Here is a 20,859-nt window from a genome sequence, read left to right as displayed (position 1 = left end):
ATCTGATCTGAATCTTTTTCTATATAACATTCCCCAAATGGTTAAAAACAGGGGGGAAAATAGTGACATCCCTGATTCAGTGGGTAATGAGATAAGAAAAACATTGACAACCATGTGTAAATTTTATTCAGTTTTAGAGTTCCAAAAATAGAAAATTTTTATCCTATTTCTAACGATATAGAAAAAGCAATTAGTAACTTTCTCCTGATGCCGAAAGCTCAGCTTCTCTGTACACTAGTGCCGAATCAAATCTCGGAGACAGAGATTTGGGTGAAGTAGAAAAGGATAGCTTTATTACTTTGCCAGACAAAGGGAGACACAGTGGGCTCCTGCCTCGAAAAACTATGTGTCCCAACTTGGAGAGGATAGTGAGAACTTGTATAGTAGTGGTTCAAAGAGGGCGTGATCAGCTCGTGGACATTCTTCTGATGGGTTGGTGGTAAGGTAAGTAGGAGTCAGCCTCATCAACCTTCAGGTTCCAACTGGTCTGGGGTCTGCATGCTTGTGGGCAGCATACCATCAGTAACCGTTAACTTCTCCCACCTGGAGGGGGTTTCAGTATCTGCAAAACAGCTCAAAGATATTATTGTGTGTATCCTTTGATGGGGAACTAGGACCTTGTGCCAAGGGTGCACTATTGTTTCTCTTGACTGTTTTGTTTCTCCCTTGTCTCATATCCCCTCCCTTCCCTAATTAACAACTGCTTGAATCTGCGTGTTGGAACTCAGGGAAGGTCATGGAGGCTGAATGAAGGCTATTTCCTGTAATCACAGAAATGGGAGACACAGAAAGGCTTTGTGCCCAGAAGGCCCACAGGGCCCTGCTCAGTATCACTCCTCCCTTTTACTTGATAATTCTGTTTGAGAATGGTTTACTTTCTGTCTGAAACTATACCTGTCAGTACATGCCAATTGGACCCTTTTCTGGGAGTATACAGAGTATCTGAACCATGGAGAAGACAGCCATTTGGTCATTGTGTACTATGTGCTACACACTGCTAGGAAAAAATTATGAGAGGGTTTAAGAAATTTAGAAACTTATAGTCTCATGAGAAACATTTAAATTCAAGGGGTACATAGTAATGCAATACAGAAATATGTCACAAGGCAGCATAGGACAATCCCACAGGCAGTAATAAGAGTGATTTCTATAAGTTGAAGAGAAGGAAATTGCCTGTTGGGGTTTATGTTTATCACATTATATTTCACTTTTTAAGATTTAATCTTTTGGGTTTTTTTTTCAGCCAGTCAAGATTCTTTTGAATCTTTATTTTACTTTATTTTCCCATTCAGTGTATTAGCTTTATGTCTTGGTATTCTTGTGAATGATGGGACCAAATGGCTGAAGTCTTTGACTCTCAGTTTACAGAGCTTGATTTCCATTGAATAGGCAATGGTCAAACACCAAAAGTTTTTGAGTGGATGAATGCCATCTCATATTGTTAAGGAAAGTTAGTGTGTTGATAACATGTAGGGTAGATTGGGACGGGTGAATATAAAGCAGGAAGACAAGAGATGATTGTAATAGTTCAAGTGCAAAGTGATCAGTAAGGATGTTAGAATGGAAGGGAGTGTGTACATTTTCTCATTCACTGCCATATGCCTAGTGTATAGAAGAGCATCTGGCACTTAATAAGTACTGAGTGAATATTTGTAGATTCAATAAATGAATTCATGAAAATTTTAAAATGTAGGCTGTGTGGCAGAAGGAAAGGAAGGAATTAAGTTCTACTCCAGTATTTTAAGCTTGATTGAACAGAAATTGGGCAGGGAGAGATGGTTTTGAGGAAAAAATAAAGAACTGTGTTTTATTCACGTTGAAGTAAGACAACAATGCTCCCAAGTAAAACACTCAATAAACGTTTGTTATGGGGGGAGCAAATACATGGGAGAGAGGTTGATGGCTGGGGTTTTCACTTCGAGAGCCATTTGCAGTAGAGGTAATAGATATAGTAGGGGTCATGATCCTCAAAGATGGGAGTATATAGATAAAGAGCAGAAGGTCCAAGGGAATAACAAATTAATAGAGAAAAGATAACATATGTCGACTGCTTCCTGTGCACTAGGCACTGGGTTAAAAGCTTTGTACGTATTATATCTTCTAATACAACATCCCCCGAAGGGCAGGTATTACCTAGGGAAATGGAAATTCAGAGAACTTAATCAATTCATCCCAGGTCCAGTACTCAGTAAGTGCTGGGGCTAGAATATGAACCTACAGCTGTCTATCCCTAGTTTTCCAACTGTGCTAAAATTACTCTCTGTTCATAAATTTTGTCTATCTTTTCCAATAAATCTTTAATGTATTTATAGTAGTTATGTTTAAAGTCCTTATTTACTGGGTTCAATATTCGGTTAATGTGTGGGTCTGTTTCTGTTTTGTTTGCTTTTCTCTTGATTACAGGTCACATTTTTAACTTTTTCACTGTTCATCTAATTTGTTTTATATATAGTATGCTAGATATTGAATAAAAAAGAACAGTAGAGACTGAAGTAAATATTCACTTCAGAAAAGTCACACCCCTTCCTCTGTCTGACAGCTAGTTTGTGGTGTTTATTCTCTTTAGTCTAATCTCCAGTTGATCTGGGTCTGGTTTGAGTTGTTTCAGTTTGCTATGTGTTTGAAATGTTTTGAAAGCAGGATAAGGTCTCTCCTTTTATCAGGGCATGTGATCTGTGCTCCAGTGAGTCTAGAGATCTCTCTCTCTTTTTCCCCCCTACCCTGTCCCCCTGCTTTAAAGTCCTGCTACCAGTTTTTGTTTTGTTTTGTTTTGTTTTGTTTTTGCCTTTTCAAGAGCTCACTGCTCTTGGCCTTTCCCTCTCTCCTCTCTGGCTTTCCAAGTCTTGGCTGAAATCTCTCTGTCTTCCTGCCCTGTCACCAGTCCTTGGTACAGTGAAAGTTCAGTAGAAAAGACTTGATGGGCAGGTGTTCTCAAAGGAATCTCTCTCCCCTTTTCTGCCCTGGCCCTAGCTCTCTGCATGTAGCTACTGTGTACACTTAGTTAAGACTGTGAAAAAGAACTGGCAGGCTATACACACTCCCTGGGTCTCCTCAGGACTCTAATAATCCATCACAGAAGTCCACAGATGGCCATAAGAGTTTGGCTTTTTGTATATGTTGATAGACGTCCCTCATCTATGGAGGTTTGCTTCTACTCTGTCTGTTCCCCCATTAGGAAAATGACCATGGATCTTCACTCATCTAGGAAAGGCTTACCCTGATCTTCAGTTAGTTCATCCAGACTTCTTTGCATTCTCGGATCTCTGTAGGTAAAACACAAAGGCGTGGTTTTGTAGCCTATCTGGCATTTTTTGGTGTTACGGTGATAACAACTGTCTACTTCCACTTTTTACATACTAACTGAAACTATTTAACAATGTTTTAATCATTAATGGACATTAGACCTTAATGGTCAAATAGCAATATGAAAAATATTTTTTATTTTTCAATATAGATTGCTATTGTTTGTACTTAAATTATGGAAAGAATCATGATAATTCAGTGAGAAACTAAACCTTAGAAAAACTGTTACCTATTTAGTATTTTCAATTACAATGAAATTGACAGAGAAACTTAATCAAAGTAAACTGTATTTGGAGTGATTAAGTGCTGGCATACAATAATGCTAATTTTGAGTTGAAACCCAAACACAGACCTGAAACATGTTAGAATAAAGTTGCTACTTTCTGTCAATAGTGTAGATATGAGTAACACTGGCCTACATGTTTTAGAAAAGTAAATTGAATATTGTGTACCACAAATATGTCTCTGGAATGTACACATCTGAATTCTCTACTTACCTAAACTGACCCTTTTTTTATCACATGCATACATCATGCTTTTGTGCTACCAGGATGTTGATTTCTAACAGGGTGCTATGTCTTAGATAAAGAAAATGGCTTAAAGAAAGTGGCTAGCATAAACTTTGCTTCTGGAGGTCTCTCAGGACATCAAAGGGACTTGGAACTGGCTAAAAGTTAGCCAATAAAGATCGAATTTTCTAAATACTTGCGTCTACTAGAGCTTGAAGCTAGTAGAGTTTAGAGGGGCTGCAAAAGACCTCCTAAGGATTCACAGACTACTTCTTGGTTCACCAGCCATAAAAACCACTGGGCTCTTTACCCAAATTTCTTGACTTGGAATCTGTGTCCATGCTGGTGAACCAGTAGTAGTGGGGAGAAGAGATTGCACATATTATTTATAGAAACGACATCAATGTTTCATCATATTGTGGTATTAAAATATAAGGTGCAGTATATTTAGGAAGCTTCTGGAGACCAGGGACATTGTCTTGTTTACTTTTGGATCTTTTTCATCTAGCAAGACCTGCCAAATAATCACTGTTAAATAAATATTTGTTGAAGAACTGATTGGATGAATATTATGGAAATATTTTACGTGAACTGGAAATATCACTGGATGCATCCATATTTTAGATTTCCTAGTACTATGTTGGATTAACATAGCAGCTTGCATTACTTTTACTAGGGACTAATAGAAGGATATCAGTAGGATAACAGCCATGCCAACTTTAATTTTTAAAAATCCAAGGGCTTCCCTGGTGGCGCAGTGGTTGAGAGTCTGCCTGCCGATGCAGGGGACGCGGGTTTGTGCCCCGGTCCAGGAAGATCCCACATCCGCGGAGCGGCTGGGCCCGTGAGCCATGGCTGCTGAGCCTGTGCGTCTGGAGCCTGTGCTCCGCAACGGGAGAGGCCACAACAGTGAGAGGCCTGCATACCGAAAAAAAAAAAAAAAATCCAGTTATTCTTTGGTGGTAGATTATAGAAATTTTGCAAAACTTCAGTGAAACATTTTCTAATAAAAGGAAGCCAGTGATTGTTAAGGTATACTCCCACATAAGAAGACTGTCCATAAAGGTGAGAGTAGAAGGTTCACTTGGTAGACAGTTGCTAGAATGGGAAGACCAGTGAAGGGAGATCAGCACAGAAGGGGTTGGGCACCAGCTGACAGAACAAGGAAACACCCCTGAAATCCACATCCCATTATTATTCCTACATTTTTTATTGCAAAGCAGACATTAATTTAATTTGGTTTGCTATGGTAATGTATTCCTGTTATCTGCTCTCATAAGGACCAGCTGCCGTAATTCTGCCTTGCTGATTCCCTACTTCATTTATCTACTTTGCTCTTGTGAGTTCTTATAGAAAATGCCACCCCATTTTCTTTCCTTCACTTTTCTTGCTGTTGGGCTTTACAGGTCATCCACATTACTATTGATCCTTAGAGGGAGTGGTAGAATTTTCATAGATGTGTGCTTTAAATCCCGAAGGGCACGTAGTCAGTAGTTGAAATGTAATGGATTTGGGAGGTAGCACAACCACAAAAATAACCAAATAAATAAATGTGTAACTGTGCAGGTAAAACCGAAGACTTAGACCACAGCCCCAGCACTGGCAGTAACAGAGAACATCAGTGGAGTCGCTCTTCCTTTGGGCTATGAGGACTTTGGGCTGGGAGAGACTGTAAGCAGGGAAAGCTATGAAATTCAGAATGAAGGAGATGGAATCATAGTGATAAAGCCTCCGCGCAAGAGCAGAAAGATTCTATGGCACAGCCAGTGAGAGTGCTCCCCAGCACTGATTCCAGCCATGTACCAACCAGATAAGAGATGATTTTACTCTCAGTATCAGGATCATTTAAATAACAGCTTATATTCAATGCAAAGCACAGGGAATTTTTTTGTTTCTTTGCTTATTTTTTTTTGTGTTTTAATTTCAGGTTTAATCAGACAACATTATAAGCTATCCCAACCTTTCTGGGAGTTATACTTTCCTAGGGCTTATCTGCAGCGTTGGAACTTCATTAGTTCTTGATACCCTTGGAACTTCACTATTAATAATAACCTTAAGCATAATAACCATGTTTATGACTTCTTTGTGTGCGCAGGCCCAAGGAAAGGCCTTAGATTACATTCCCTGTGTCTCTGAGAAATGCTCTAAAGACAACCTTTTTTTCCCTTCTACATATAGGTCAAAGGGCAGGGGAAAGCACAGTTTGGCTGCATATATTCTCATTTACTATGTAATTACTTAGTATCTTTCCTCCTTAGCCTCCCTTTGAAGCTAAAGCTAGTGGCATTCCTAAACTTTATAGTAATCTTTAAGCTTTCTCATTATACACAACAATGTTGGTCCCTTACATCTTTTTATAAGGTTTTGGTGATTATTAAAAATGCTATGCTTTATGATAACATTTTTCATATGGTTTTAAACACATATTTTAAGCAGAAATATACAGTTATTTTCCTGTAGCTCACCATCTATTTTGGAATTAAAGTTTCTGGCATGGATATTTTTTAGGACAAAATAAGTTAAGTGAGCATTTTTGCTAACTAATTTTAAGATTCCTGTTTCTTTCTTTTTCTTTTTTTCCCCTATTTTCAGCTTTCTAAGAAGTACGGAGTCCATGTTTGTGGAGAAGGTGGAGAGTATGAAACGTTCACTTTGGATTGCCCTCTATTTAAGAAGAAAATAATTGTGTAAGATATCATTTCAGCATTTTCTTCCCCTTCCTCAAATTTAAGTGATGGAAGCAACGTAACATTAAGCTGGAGGCAACTTTTGTTAAGAGAAACAGAACATGTCCTCCAAGTTCACAAACACTCAATTTGTTTAATACCAGTGAAGTCGTCTGAATACCTAAATCAATACATGACAAGATGAGGCCTTCATAGAAGCCTATAAACTTTTTAGACATTGCACTTTCATTTACTTGCTGATTATGGCCTGCAGTAAAACTGGTACCTACACACTGACACTTTTATCCTTTCATGAAGTGTGAATTGCATGTGTTATTTATCTTTCATTACAGCTACATTTGATAAACTGCCACATCAGTAGCCTGTGGGTTCCATTAACTCTGTTCTCTTTTTCCTTTTTCTTGGCTTTAATATCTTAGAATGGTAATACTAAATATTTCTCTTCAATTATTTGGGGTTATTTTTACATATAAACTTTGTTTTTAAATGAATTCTGTTTTATGGTGAATAGTGTGATTTCTTTGCCGTAAATTGTTAAAATTCGTGTAGCAAAAAATAGGAACTTTCTTCAGTTTGTTAACATTATTATCCATACTCTAATTTATATCACTCTTCTCATATGCTAAGAGAGCACTTTATTTGCTTTTCCTAAGTTCTTCAGCTTCTTGAAAAGGTTGTCAGAATTATGCTTGATTTCAGAAACCTCATCTGATGAAAGACTAGAATCTTGTATCAAATGGACAGCTTTAATATTTTCAACACTGAAAGGTGACTTCTTTGTACATATTAATAATGAGGGAAAGAATGTTCTAAGAAGTTAAGACAACTCCAGGTGAATTTTCTAAAAATTACATTTATCTTGGGAAACATAGCCAAGACCTTTTCATTACCCTACACAATATTCACCCACTCTTGCTTCTCTCATTTCTTCTAACTTCTTTTCCATTAATAATCATCAAACATAATAATAATATATTTGGCAAATATATATCAAGTACCTATTATGTCTAAAGCATTCTACTGGGCACCACTGATGTTGAAACATAGTTCCTGTCTCCAGAAAGGTGGAAGGAAGACACATCTGCATAAAATTGTGACACAAAATGGTAGAGGGTAAGAGTCAGAAGAATAAGTTCATAAACGGGAGGTATTTTTTCTGGCTTCAGTGATCACAAAACAATTCATTGAATGAACTGTGCCTTAGGCATTACTTCTATGAAATAATACTGTTTGGTTATTCAAGAAAAACATTTCCATGCTAGGGTGAAATTATAGTATAATAGGAAACTTGCAATATACTTATTAGACTAACCAAATTAGAAAAAAATAAAAAGCACAATAAGAAAGAAGGCCAAAGAATAATACTCTTCCTGTTTATTGGACAACTTGAGGTCCTGGAGCACCCAGAAGTCTTTATGGACAACATAGAATTATAAGAAATGTACTGCTTTGTACTACATAACCATAAGGTTTATTTATCATAGTACTTTAGACCTGAAAAATGAATCTTTCACCTCATCATTGTGTAGATAGAGAAACCTTAACCTGACTGAGACAATGACATGATGGGAATTAATCATGCTATTGAAGAGAAGGATGTCAGGGAAGGTGTATTAGAACCCTCTAGTGCCAAAATGAGCTGTTCAGTTGAACTGGATAACCATTTGTTGAGGATAATTATGTGGGTGGAACTCTGCAAGCTGCCACCCTGCTCTGTAAAAGTTCTTCTGTAAGAATGGAGAGGCAAATCAGCAATACTATAAGTGCTAACATACAAGTGTGTACCTTGAGAACAGAAGGGGAAGAACTGACATTTCTTTCTTAGTTATCAGCTAATCACTAATCTGATTCTGATGCTTAATCATGTTCTTTGATTTTTTTCTTCATAGGCTCTGCCTCACCTCAGCTTTATAACTTTGTTATTTGATTTCTTTTCACTAGATTGCCTTCCCATTTATCCCCACTTTGCTAAATCCTTCCATTTTTAAAGGCTTTGGTTGTTACTGCTTCCAGTGCTTGTCCTCATATCTGAACTCTCAGAACACACAGTAGTAGGCACTGATAAACGTTAAATATCGTGGAATTAATTTTTCATTTATTGTTTAGTTTTAAATATCCTATTTCACTTTTATGTATTCCTTTCTTAGGTTATAACTAGAGGTTGTAGTTGTTGAATGGAAAAAGAATGTCACCTACTATATACAAAGTCTTTCCTTCTCTTTAAAATAGAAAATGTCCTTATCATACCTATCTGATAAGCACTAAATGTGATGATGTGAATGAATATGCATTGCACATTCTAAAACTGTATATAAATTAAAGTTATTTTATTTAGAGATAGTTTTCCATGTGACACAATTAAAAGATAAGTTTAGACCTGGTAACTACTTGTTAACAATTGACAATCATACTGGATCCTGTCAGTTAGAATGTATTTGCGGGGACAAAGTTAACAATTTCTCCTGTTATATTTGACATAGTAGTGATCTTCCACAGTTAGCATACAACTATTTGATTATTAGGAATCCCCTTTTAAATGTCTAATTCAAAATTTTATGTTAAAAAAGGAGACTATGAGGAGAAAAAATAAACTTTTGCATGCAAAATGATTTGATTATAATTAGGTGTGGTTTTTTTTTCCTAAAAATACAGATAGAATCTCTTGTATAATGAAATAATTTAGACAAATTAGGGTGGTTCTAGAAGTTTATTATGAGATACATTTTGCCCCGAATTCCAACTAACATTTTTAAAATCTCAGGAAACACTGGTATAACAGTCTTTGTGTGGAAGTAATCTTTTAAATTTTTGACTAGAACATTTTACAATTTACTTTTCACATCAATTAGGATGTGACTACTCACCTCCAGATGCAAATTTTTAGATCAGAAAATGAGGGCTTTTTCCTGAGGAGCCTTGACAAAAAGAATTACAGCCTAGTCTTTAAGAAAAGAGGACAATTGTAGGTCCTCAAATAAAAAACCTACTTTCTCGGTGTCCCTGGTGGTGCAGTGGTTAAGAATCCACCTGCCAATGCAGGGTACATGGGTTTGAGCCCTGGTCCAGGAAAATCCCACATGCCGCGGAGCAACTAAGCCCGTGAGCCACAACTGGTGAGCCTACGCTCTAGAGCCCGTGAGCCACGACTGCTGAGCCTGCACACCTAGAACCTATGCTGTGCAACAAGTTACCAAAGTGAGAAGCTCACGCACCACAACAAAGGTTGGCCCCCCTGCTCGCCACAACTAGAGAGAAGCCCACGCGCAGCAATGAAGGCCCAAAGCAGCCTAAAAGAAATAAAAATTTTTTTTAAAAACCTACTTTCTTTTTACTTCTTACTTTGAAATATATGTGTATGCATATCAAAAATAAAAACTAAAACACGGGGAATATAGCCAGTATTTTGGAAAAAAAAAAAAACGTAAGAACTAAAATCCCAATGTATTAATGAAGGTGATAATTTTCTTCTCACTGTTAATGAACACAATTTTAATGTCAATCTTTGATACAACCCCATATTTCCATTTGAATTGTCAATATTAATATACTACTGCTACAGAGTTGCTGTGTATGGGATGGATGGATGGATAGAAGAAATAATGGGAAGGAAGGAGGGATGAAAAGAAGAACAATTCTATGATTAAAACACTATGCACTCATTTTCCCCACTCCTCGTTTCTACCTATTCAAGACAGAACTCAGCCCAGAGCATCATAATATGGCATTTAGCCATGAGGATGAATCAAGTACTTTCCTTATCTGCCTTCTCATATCTATTCTGTATCACTTGGGAATTTATTAGAATTTATGAACCATTTTCCTTGTATTTAAATTTATATAATTATTTTTATTATGCTAGAGATAACCGTATATTGTTATTGGTATACATGTATACTTATGTTCATGTATCCATATATATACAGTATGCATGTATGAAAATGTATGTATTCATGTGAAGATAGGTAATTGAAAAATCAGTGTGGGTTTTTGATAGTGTCAGTAGTTACTGTGTAAATGTAAAGATACTTAACAAAGTTAAACTATACATTTGTTTATTCAACAAATGATTGAAAATAAGGCAGTGTATTCTGCACTGAGCCAGAGGTGGAGTGTGGGGAGACGGGCAGACAAAGACGAACAAAACCTGGTCCCTCTCTAAGAAGGAAGACAAGCACACAGACACATAATTATAATATAGTGGATGTGTTATGAAAGGTCTGTAAATGCATTACCAAAGCACATAAAGCAGAAAACTAGCACTGTCTGAAGATGTCAGGCAAGCCTTCACAGAAATGATGCTGGAAATGTCCTGTGAGGAAAAGTGTGAGCCCACGGGGAATATCTGCGTGCAGTTGTCTTTTCAGAGGGGAAGTAGGAACCAAGACCATGGCTGAGCCTCGAGAAAATTCAGTGTTTTGAAGTGAGAGGGTTAGGGCCTGATCTCTTAATTTGAGAGAGAGCCTGTAGTCAGGGAAGAGAGACTCAGACCTGACTCAGCTAGCTGCCCTTTTGAAGTCATAACTAGAGATAAGCCTAACGCAGCAGTGAAAGGGAGCATGGGATCCAGCTCTTGGTTACTGAGAAACCTCAGTTGTGTAAGAGGAAGGGGCTGCACTGATTACTTGTATTAATAGGGAAAGTGGAGGAGGGTAGCCAACTGGAAAGAATTTTTGCTGTTGTAGAGTTCTTAATTTTCTGGGTCTCTCTGAGGGTATTCCAGCAGATACTGCTCTAGGTTTCAGAGAAATCCATGAAGCAGACAGAAACCAGAGACCCTTGAAAGTTGAGTTTCAGGTGATAGTTTATGAAAGAAAAGCAGAGCAGTAGTGGCATTATTCGGTTTGAAGCTAAAAGCCATTGATTTGAATCTATTTTCTGTCTCCCAGTTGATCCTGGCTTTGTATAACTGAATGAAATGACGATAGTCAATTAGAGATTATGGATTTAATAGAATCCATCAAAACCATATTCCTCTTCATTTAGTGTTCAGAATGTTATATATTTTCTCTGGATAACAATCTTGATTCAGAATGCAGTAATTGTATCAATTAAGTGAGCTATTTGCTGTCAATCTTCTGTTTCTAGTGGGAATAACTGTCAAGAGAAAGGAGAGCCCGAAACCCTTTCCACTGACACATCACTGGTTCAGGTTAATCATGGTTTTGGTGTACCCATTGTCAAGGATATCAAGACCAAGCTGCCTACATCAGGCATTATTGAGGCTCAGGGTCAGTTTCCAAACCTGGGATTGGGAACATAGAGATGGAAATTTAATGTAAGAATGAGGTCAAACACAGGAACTAGAATTTAAATCTATTGAGGAACCAAGATAGGACCAGAACAGACAACTCTGGAGTAAGTAGACAAGACGACTAGACTAGAGTTAACAAGGCAGAGAGACAGGTGGTAGAAAGCAAGAGGGTCTTCTCTTTTCTTTCTCTTTCTCCTCTTGCTCATTATACATTGAGGCATCTTTCGGTTAGATAGTCTGTGAAGGCAGGTTATTTCTTTCATGATGCCGGCTCTTTAATTATTTTATTTCTATTATAATATTTTTCTTTTAAAGTCATAGAAGCCTGTTTTAATGTAATTTTTTAAAGCACTAACAAGATATGTATTTGATACTAACAGTTCATGAATGGTAGTTGTTTTTTTTTTACCATCAAACTGTTTTTTCTCTATCTCTGATCTTTCAAGTGAAAAGTAAGCATATTTTGCTCATGAAAATTTAATATATCGGATCCTAGTCTTTTGAGATTTCTTCTATTGTCGCTAAATAACTTTGCATTACAAAAGTTAATTCAAAAATATTTTACATTAGTGGAAAAGAATCAAAGTAAGAATTTATTTTGCTGAACAACAGTGGTTAAAGTGCTAACAATGTACTAATATAAACATTGGAACTAGTTCCTAAGGCGTTAAAGAGATATGAGAAATTTCTGCTTTTAGAATTTGAGTTAAAATACAAAAACACCATTGCTTTCTTAATAAACAACAATAAAAAATAATTGGTTATTAGAACTTCACACATAATCTTAGTTATTCATATGTGCTTTACAGGGTATCTTTGATAAAAGTTGAGTTAATTTACATGTATCCATATGGTGCCAGCAAGCAGTTCATACTATTTTACCTGAATGTGGTAATTGCTATGTCAGACAATCAATTTTAATAACAATGATATTGCAGTGTGAAGAGTTCATCTAGAGCTTAAAACCATCACCAGTACTGCCTTTGTGAAGGATAATTGAGATTTTGTGTGAAACACTGGATGAATTACCTCTTGAAAATGAAAAGAATAATGAAGATAAAGCACTACTGTTTAATGGTAGCCCATACCAACCAAATTTGTAAAAATGAAATTGAATAGAAGTTTCAAGTTGTAAAACTGTTTGGAGAGCTTTGAGTGAACCTGAAAGTTGAACTGTGTGTCCTCATAAAGATGAAAAGGTCTTTACTTATTTTTGAAAGTTTAATATTCTCAATCTTTTCCCCAATTAAATATTGGATTATTAAAAGTAGATGTTAATCACTAATTATGTAGTAAATATGTATACAATAGTATACTAGTGGAAATAAATGAGGATTTTTGGTCTTTTCTAGTCACTAGTAGGAGCAACTTGCCACAAAACAGATTTTGCATAGTAGATAAATGTATTATAAAATTTTTTTATTTCAGGGATTCATCAGAAGTAGTCACACATTCAGCTGATGCATTTGCACCTGTGGCTTACCTACGCTTTTTAGAGTTGCACTTGGAGGACAAGGCAAGTAAATCTAAGATTCACAGTGATTTAAAGAGAAAATTGAGATATGTGCATTGTCTCTATAGATGTAATTCTATAACAACAAATGAAAGGGTAAAAAAAGTGATTTTTTTCAAATCCTCAATCAGTAACTAAGAATTCTGCAGATGTTTATAGTTTTAAGAGCTCTATATTATATAAAAGATATTACATTGCTGAAGAGTTTGCAGTTCATTTGAAAAGGGAATTATATATACATTAATCAAGGAGAAGACAGGACGGTGTTATAACCAAATATTAAATCATCTAGAAAATTAAGAATTAGGTTATTGAGCATCAGCCTTAGGGGAAAGGCTTGAGGATAAATTGGATCTTCAATATACAAAGTTTAAGAGGAGAAGAAAAGGACAAATTAAAGCTTTTCCAAAAATATACAGGGAAACAGACGTACAAATGAAAGATGGAAAATGAAGCAAAAAGTGTGATAGTTTTATTTTAAATACATTGTCAAAATACAGCAGAAGTCAATTTTAAAATGTTTTGTGGAATAGTTAAGGTCTAGATTAGACCCTGTGATTAAAAGCTCTGCTCCTTGAGGCATAAATGATTGGAAGAAGTCTGCGTCTTTCGTGTTCTGTCATCAAGTGTCTTGAGGCACACCCACAGTCATATATATGATAGAGAATCTGAAGAACCAAGAGAATCAATGATTGGCAAAGGAAGGAGAAAAATGGGAACCCCAGTAATCTCTCAATCAGCAAGAGTTTCCAAAAGTAGAGAATAATATTTGGTGCCATTTCTCTAGAAAAACTAGAAAAGACAAGGTTGAAAAGAGATGACTGAATTGGGCTGAAAGATGACTATTGGTGACCTTTTACCAAAAAACTGGTAAACCTCAAGAGAATGAAGCTAAACTATCCAGACATCTTTCAGACCCACTGAAAGGAACCTCTTACTTCTAGGTCTCTGCTACTTTTGCTGCCATGGGCACACACAAAAAAATCGCAACCACCAAATTCTGGTTTAAATACATTAGCCATTATATGTTCACTTCTACCTAAATAGCTCAGTATTCACACTATTTTGGTATTGCTTTGGTCTTCTCTGTCCATTTGCCCCTTGCAGAAAAGAATGTTACTTCTTTAAGGTGCAGTACTCACCAACACTGAATAAATATGGTGCATTTCCTTTTTTTTTTTCCTTAGGTGTCCCCAGTACCTGACAACTGCAGAACATCTAATTATATACATAACTCTTGAAAAGCATTTTTGTTACTAAGCTGGTATTTTTATATTTTAAAAATCACATAACATTTTCTCAATTATTATGTCCCACTTTTTTCATTACATTTTTTTATTCTTAGAAATATTTATCTTTATCAGAAGTTGATAGAACCATTGATTAATTGGTTAACACATCCAATCCATGATCTCTGTGATTGGTACCTTCTTTTTTCCCCTTTTACTTCATCTGAAATCCTCATTTCTGTAACATTTCTTCACTTTTATCACCCTGGTTTATTTTCCTCTCTCTTCTTCCTGCTTTCATCTCTGCCTATAGTATCCTAATGCAAAGGCATTTGAAAATGAGGATGAAAAGGTAGTCACTGTATTTAGCTAATCAAGTTTATTCTACCGGGCATCACCATTTTTGTTTTGAATATATTCATTGTTTCAACATTATTGGACAATCAAGAAGAATACCATTAACTCTTACTGGTTGTTTTATAACTGATTTAAGAATGCAGTTTTTCGGTATTACCTATGCTGACTTCAGACTACTTTTAGAGTTTGCAGCAAAATTGAGCGGAAGGTACAGAGAGTTCCCACACATTCACAGCACCCCCAGCTGTCAACATCCCACACCACAGCAATACATTTGTTACAATCAAGGAATTTACACGGACACATCAGTATTACCCAAAGACCATAGTTACATGATGAGTCACTCTTGGTGTTGTACATTCTGTGGGTTTGGACAAATGCATAATGCCTCGTATCTACCATTATAGTATAATACAGAATAGCTCTGCCTATTCATCCTTCCTTTTCCTCTAACCCCTGGTAACCTCTGATGTGTTTACTCTTGCCATAGTTTTGCCTTTTCCACAGCATCATGTAGTTGGAATCACTTAGTATGTTGCCATTTCAGATTGGCTTCTTTCACTTACTAATACGCATTTGGATTCCATTGTCATTTCATGGCTTAACAGCTCATTTCTTTTTCTTTTTTTCTTAAGACAATTTTTTAGAGCAGTTTTCGGTTCACAGAAAAATTGGAGGGCAAGTACAGAAATTTCCCATTTACCCCCTGCACCCACATATGCATAGTCTTCCTCATTATCAACATCCCTCCCCAGAGGGGTACATTTGTTACAATTAATGAACCTACATTGCACATCGTAATCACTCAAAGTCATAGTTTACATACAGTTCACTCTTGGCTTTGTACATTCTATAGATTACATGTATCCATCATTATGGTATCATACAGAATATTTTCACTGCCCTAAAAATCCTCCATGCTCCACCTTTCATCACTTACTACCTCCTACCCCTGGCAACCACTGATCTTTTTATTATCTCCATAGTTTTGCCTTTTCCAGAACGTCATATAGTTAGAATAATATGGTATGTGCCATTTTTAGATTGGCTTCTTTGACTTAGTAATATGCATTTAAGGTTCCTGCATGTCTTTTCGTAAGTTTTTGAATGCTTAATAATATTCCATTGTCTGGACATACCATAATGTATTTATCCTTTCACCTACTGAAGGACATCTTGGTTGCTTGAAGTTCTGGCAATTGTGAATAAAGCTTTTGTAAAACATCCATGTGCAAGTTTTTGTGTGGACATAAGTTTTCATCTCTATTGGGTAAATACCAAGGAGCGTGATTGCTGGATTATATGGTAAGAGTATATTTAATTTTACAAGAAACCACCAAACTGTCTTCCAAAGTGGCTGTACCCACCAGCAGTGAATGAGAGTTCCTGTTGCTCCACATCCTTGCCAGCTTTTGGTGTTGTCAGTGTTTTGGACTTTCATCATTCTAATAGGTGTGTAATGGTATCTCATTGCTGTTTTATTTTATTTTTTTAATTATTTATTTATTTGGCACTCAGGATCTTTGTTGCCGCCTGCAGGATCTTTTAGTTGTGGTGTGCAGGATCTTGAGTTGTAGCATGTAAGCTCTTAGTTGCGGCATGTGGGATCTAGTTCCCTGACCAAGGATCAGACCTGGCCCCCTGCGTTGGGAGTGCGGAGTCTTAACCACTGGACCACCAGGGAAATCCCCTCATTGCTGTTTTAATTTGCATTTCCCTCATGACGTATGACATGGAACATCTTTTCATGTATTTATTTGCTATCTTCTATATCATATTTGGTGAAATGTCTGTTTAGATCTTTTGCCAATTTTTTATAAGAACTCTCTGTTTTTTATTATTGAGTTTTTAACAGTTTTCTATATATTTTGGAAATAGTTCTTTATCAGCTATCTCTTTTGCAGGTATTTTCTCCGAGTCTGTGGCTTATCTACTCATTCTTTTGCCAGTGTCTTTCACAGAGCAGAAGTTTTTAATTTTAATGAAGCCCAGCTTATTTATTATTATTTTCCTGGATCGTGCCTTTGGTGTTGTATCTAAAAGTCATCACCAAACCCACGGTCATCTAGGTTTTCTCCTATTTTATCTTCTAGGTTTTTTTTTTTTTTTTAAATGTTGGGGGTAGGAGTTTATTAATTAATTCATTTATTTTTGCTGTGTTGGGTCTTCATTTCTGTGCGAGGGCTTTCTCTAGTTGTGGCAAGCAGGGGCCACTCTTCATCGTGGTGCACAGGCCTCTCACTATCGTGGCCTCTCTTGTTGTGGAGCATAGGCTCCAGACGCGCAGGCTCAGTAGTTGTGGCTCACAGACCTCGTTGCTCCATGGCATGTGGGATCCTCCCAGACCAGGGCTCAAACCCGTGTCCCCTGCATTAGCAGGCAGATTCTCAACCACTGCACCACCAGGGAAGCCCCATCTTCTAGGATTTTTATGGCTTTGCATTTTACAATTGGGTCTGTTATCCATTTTGACTTAATTTTTGTGAAAGGGTATAAGGTTTGCGTCTGCATTCATTTTTTTAATGTGTGCATATCTAATGGTTCTAGCACCATTTGTTGAAAAGACTATATTTTCTCCATTATATTGCCTTGCTCCTTGTCAAAGATCAGTTGACTGTATTTGTGTGGACCTATTTTTGAGCTCTCTATTCTGTTCCATTGATTTGTTTGTGTATTCTCTTGCCAATACCACAAAGTCTTAATTACTGTAGCTTTATAGTATGTCTTCAAGTCAGATAATGTCAGATTCTGACTTTGTTCTTCTCCTTCAATGCTGTGTTGACTATTCTAGGTCTTTTACCTTTCCATATAAATATTAGAGTCAGTTTTTTTGATATCCACAAAATAACTTGCTAAGATTTTGCATGGGACCACGTTGAATCTATAGATCAAGTTGGAAAGAACTGACATCTTAAAAATATTGAATCCTACTATCCAAGATCATGGAATATCTATTTATTTCATTCTTCTTTGATTTCTTTCATCAGAGTTTTATGTATATATGTATATGTATATGTGCTTAGACATCCTTTTTAATGTTCATTGTTCTAACTTAATCAGTTAAATGTTGCCTCCTTTAGGACTTTTTTTTTTTAATATCAAGCTTTGAGATGGCATTCTTAGGGTGAATCGGGAAAGAAATAAGTAAGAGTTCCTTTCCCAGAAATTTTATTACATATCAATGGATTGGGTAAAGCATTGGCCAAGTCACCAGCTTTACTCCTGAGCCCACCCAGGTAGTAAAGAAGGGGATTCTATAGAGGGAAAATAAAGTATAATTAACAAAAGAAAGATGAATAAATGCTAGAGGGCAAAAATGACAGATACTCTTCCACATGTTTTATCAAATTCACATTGTTATCTTAAACTCATATTAACAAATTAACACTCTACCCCAAATAATAGTGAGACCTCAAATGTATACTTTGAATGCCACTCTGAAAATCCGTCCATATCTGTTCCCTAAATTCCTTTAGTTTCTACTCACTTTATAACACATTTGCAATCTAGCTTGACCTCAATTACTTTGATGTTGGTCTTTTCTGTCTTCATAATTGTTAATCATTTTCCTTGATAATATTGACTACCATCTCCTCAAAATTTTTTCCTATAATGTGTATATGTCATTGTACTATTCTGACTTTCCTTCCACTCTCTCAAGATTTCTTCTGTCTTCTTCAATAGCTTCTTTGCTTCTTACCTTCTATATATATATATATATATATATATATATATATATATGCCTCAAGTTCTTTTTATGGCTCCATTTTATTCTTTGTCAGTATTTTCCCTGACAAAGACTGTGTCTTTTCCCACAAGTTTACTTTTAACCTCTATGCAGATAATTCTCAAGCACTCTCTTTCTGGACTTTCTACTACTATCTTTTTTCCCCCTTAACTCTACATCCTTATTTCTGACTGCCTGCTGGACATGACTGCCAATAAGTATCAAGCTCATTATGTACAAACTTTGAAATCATTTTCCCCTCCAAGTGCACCTTTTCCTTGTTTTTTGTTATTTAACACAACTATTTTCCCCCTAGTAACTCAGGCACAGAAAAAACAAATCATCTCTTCTTTACCATGAACATTCAATTGGTTGTCTAATTCTTTATAAGTTAGTTTTAATGTCTTGTACACCAGCGGCCCCCAACCTTTTTGGCACCAAGGGCCATTTTCGTGGAAGACAATTTTTCCACAGATGGGGGTGTGGGTGATTGTTCAGGCAGTAATGTGAGCGATGGGAAGCAGTGGGGAGAGGCAGATGAAGCTTCACTCACTCGCACACCACTCACCTCCTACTGTGTGGCCCAGTTCCTAACAGGCCACGGACCGGTGCTGGTCCATGGCCCAGGGGTTGGGGACCTCTGTTGTACACTATTCCATCTCCATGCCCATCTCTCTAGTTAAAGTTGTATCTTGCCCAAACTCTTGGACAAGATAGAACTTCTTTAAGTGGACTCCTTGCTTTTATTCTCCCCATATTCTACTTCATTGCCATATTAGATTTTTCTTTCTAGTTTTTGTTTCTCTGTACAAAAATCCATAATGTCACTACATTGTTTTCTCAATAAATAAGATGATTAGCTATGACATGTTGCCATAACATCCTTTTTCAGTCTCCCAGGACTCCCCCACATGTACCTTTGCTCTTGTAATACAGAACCACTGGAAAAGTCCCTTACCATGCCTTCTGCTTCTCTCCTCCCTTGCCTTTGCTTATTCTATCTGTCTTTTTTAACTGTTTACATCCTGTCCATGATGTATGACTGAATTCAAATACTCTTATACACTTAGCCACACCAGATGAACTGCCCTAATACTTTGTTTGTTCCTCTCTTGTGACCATTAATTTAAGCAGCTTATGTTATAGTTGATTAAGGACTTATTATTTCTACTAGATTGTAAATTTCTTAAAGACTCTTCTTTTTTCATCTTCACACCCCCTACAACAGCAACTAGTTCTGCAATAAGAATTTTTTAATTTAACTGATTGTTATTTTCATACTTCATTTTTTCTTCTTACAGAATTTTATAAACGTGCTTCCATTTCATGTTTCATACCATTTAATGAAAGTCACTTTCTTATTTATTTTTCTTTTATCCTGTTAGAGAAAAATGCTCCAAGCAAACTGGAACATAAAATACAGCCTTTAGAGAGGTTGTTAGTGTAAAATTTATCACTAAGATTTGCACTTTATATATAATGACCCTTAAACTTTTCTATTGAATAATTAACCTATTTAAATGTTACCTTTCAGTTAAAATATTTATTTATGTGAGTGTAAAAATTATATCAACTAAACATGGGATCCCAAACAAAATAACTGAATAATGAAAAGCTCCAGGTTAAAAATGGGGAAATACATTAAAATTTCTTTTGGGGGCTCTGACTTTATTGCTTACAGCAAACTTGATGCTAAAATGAACCATACATCACTACTCTGACAGGCTTGAGAAAATGAAAAATACAAAGCTTTACATAAATCAGCCAACAGATCATATTAAAATGCATAACCTTTAACAGAAGAATAAAGAATTTTAACAATTCAGAAGCTCTTCCTTCCTTACGTAGTTGTTTTAGATTTTTCAAACAGCTTTATGAGAAATAATATTTCAAATTAATTATTGGCAAAGCCATTGCATTTATTAAGAGACAAGGTTCACGGAAATTTAGCCCCAATTTTACTAATGTACCCTACTATCACTTAGTACTTAATTTTGTTTTTTGTTGAAATAACCTATGGGACAATTATATATTTTATATAATTATAAAAGCTCATATTCCTACTAGTTGTAACTTTTAAAGACATCATAATTTCATGGACCATTCTTGGTCTTTCTTTTTATTTTGCTTTTTTTCAGAAACCTCATCAAATATTTTGAAAAAATTTATAACATTAAATCATCTCTGTGCTTTTATTTTTCTCTTCAATCCAACAAATATCTGTGAGCACCTACTCTATTTAAAAAACTGTTAGGCCTACATGGAATTGACTATAATTATGGA

General features: G+C 36.1%; 1 protein-coding gene across 1 annotated transcript in view; it reads left to right on the top strand.

The window, feature by feature from the left end:
• The window catches only part of DPH6 (diphthamine biosynthesis 6), a 175,811-nt gene extending 159,792 nt beyond the window's left edge, over nucleotides 1–16,019 (top strand). The window contains exons 7-9 of the mRNA XM_060098274.1: nucleotides 6,405–6,499; nucleotides 13,179–13,266; nucleotides 14,451–16,019. Coding sequence (XP_059954257.1) covers nucleotides 6,405–6,499; nucleotides 13,179–13,266; nucleotides 14,451–14,504 — 237 coding nt within the window. The 3' untranslated portion in view covers nucleotides 14,505–16,019. The remainder of the gene's footprint in view (nucleotides 1–6,404; nucleotides 6,500–13,178; nucleotides 13,267–14,450) is intronic.
• Nucleotides 16,020–20,859: the final 4,840 nt, after the last annotated feature.

The sequence above is a fragment of the Mesoplodon densirostris genome, chromosome 4, assembly GCF_025265405.1.
Source record: "Mesoplodon densirostris isolate mMesDen1 chromosome 4, mMesDen1 primary haplotype, whole genome shotgun sequence".
In the NCBI taxonomy this organism is placed as follows: domain Eukaryota; kingdom Metazoa; phylum Chordata; class Mammalia; order Artiodactyla; family Ziphiidae; genus Mesoplodon; species Mesoplodon densirostris.
The sequence above is the reverse complement of the archived record's forward strand: the minus strand, read 5'-3'. Positions and strand labels throughout refer to the sequence as shown.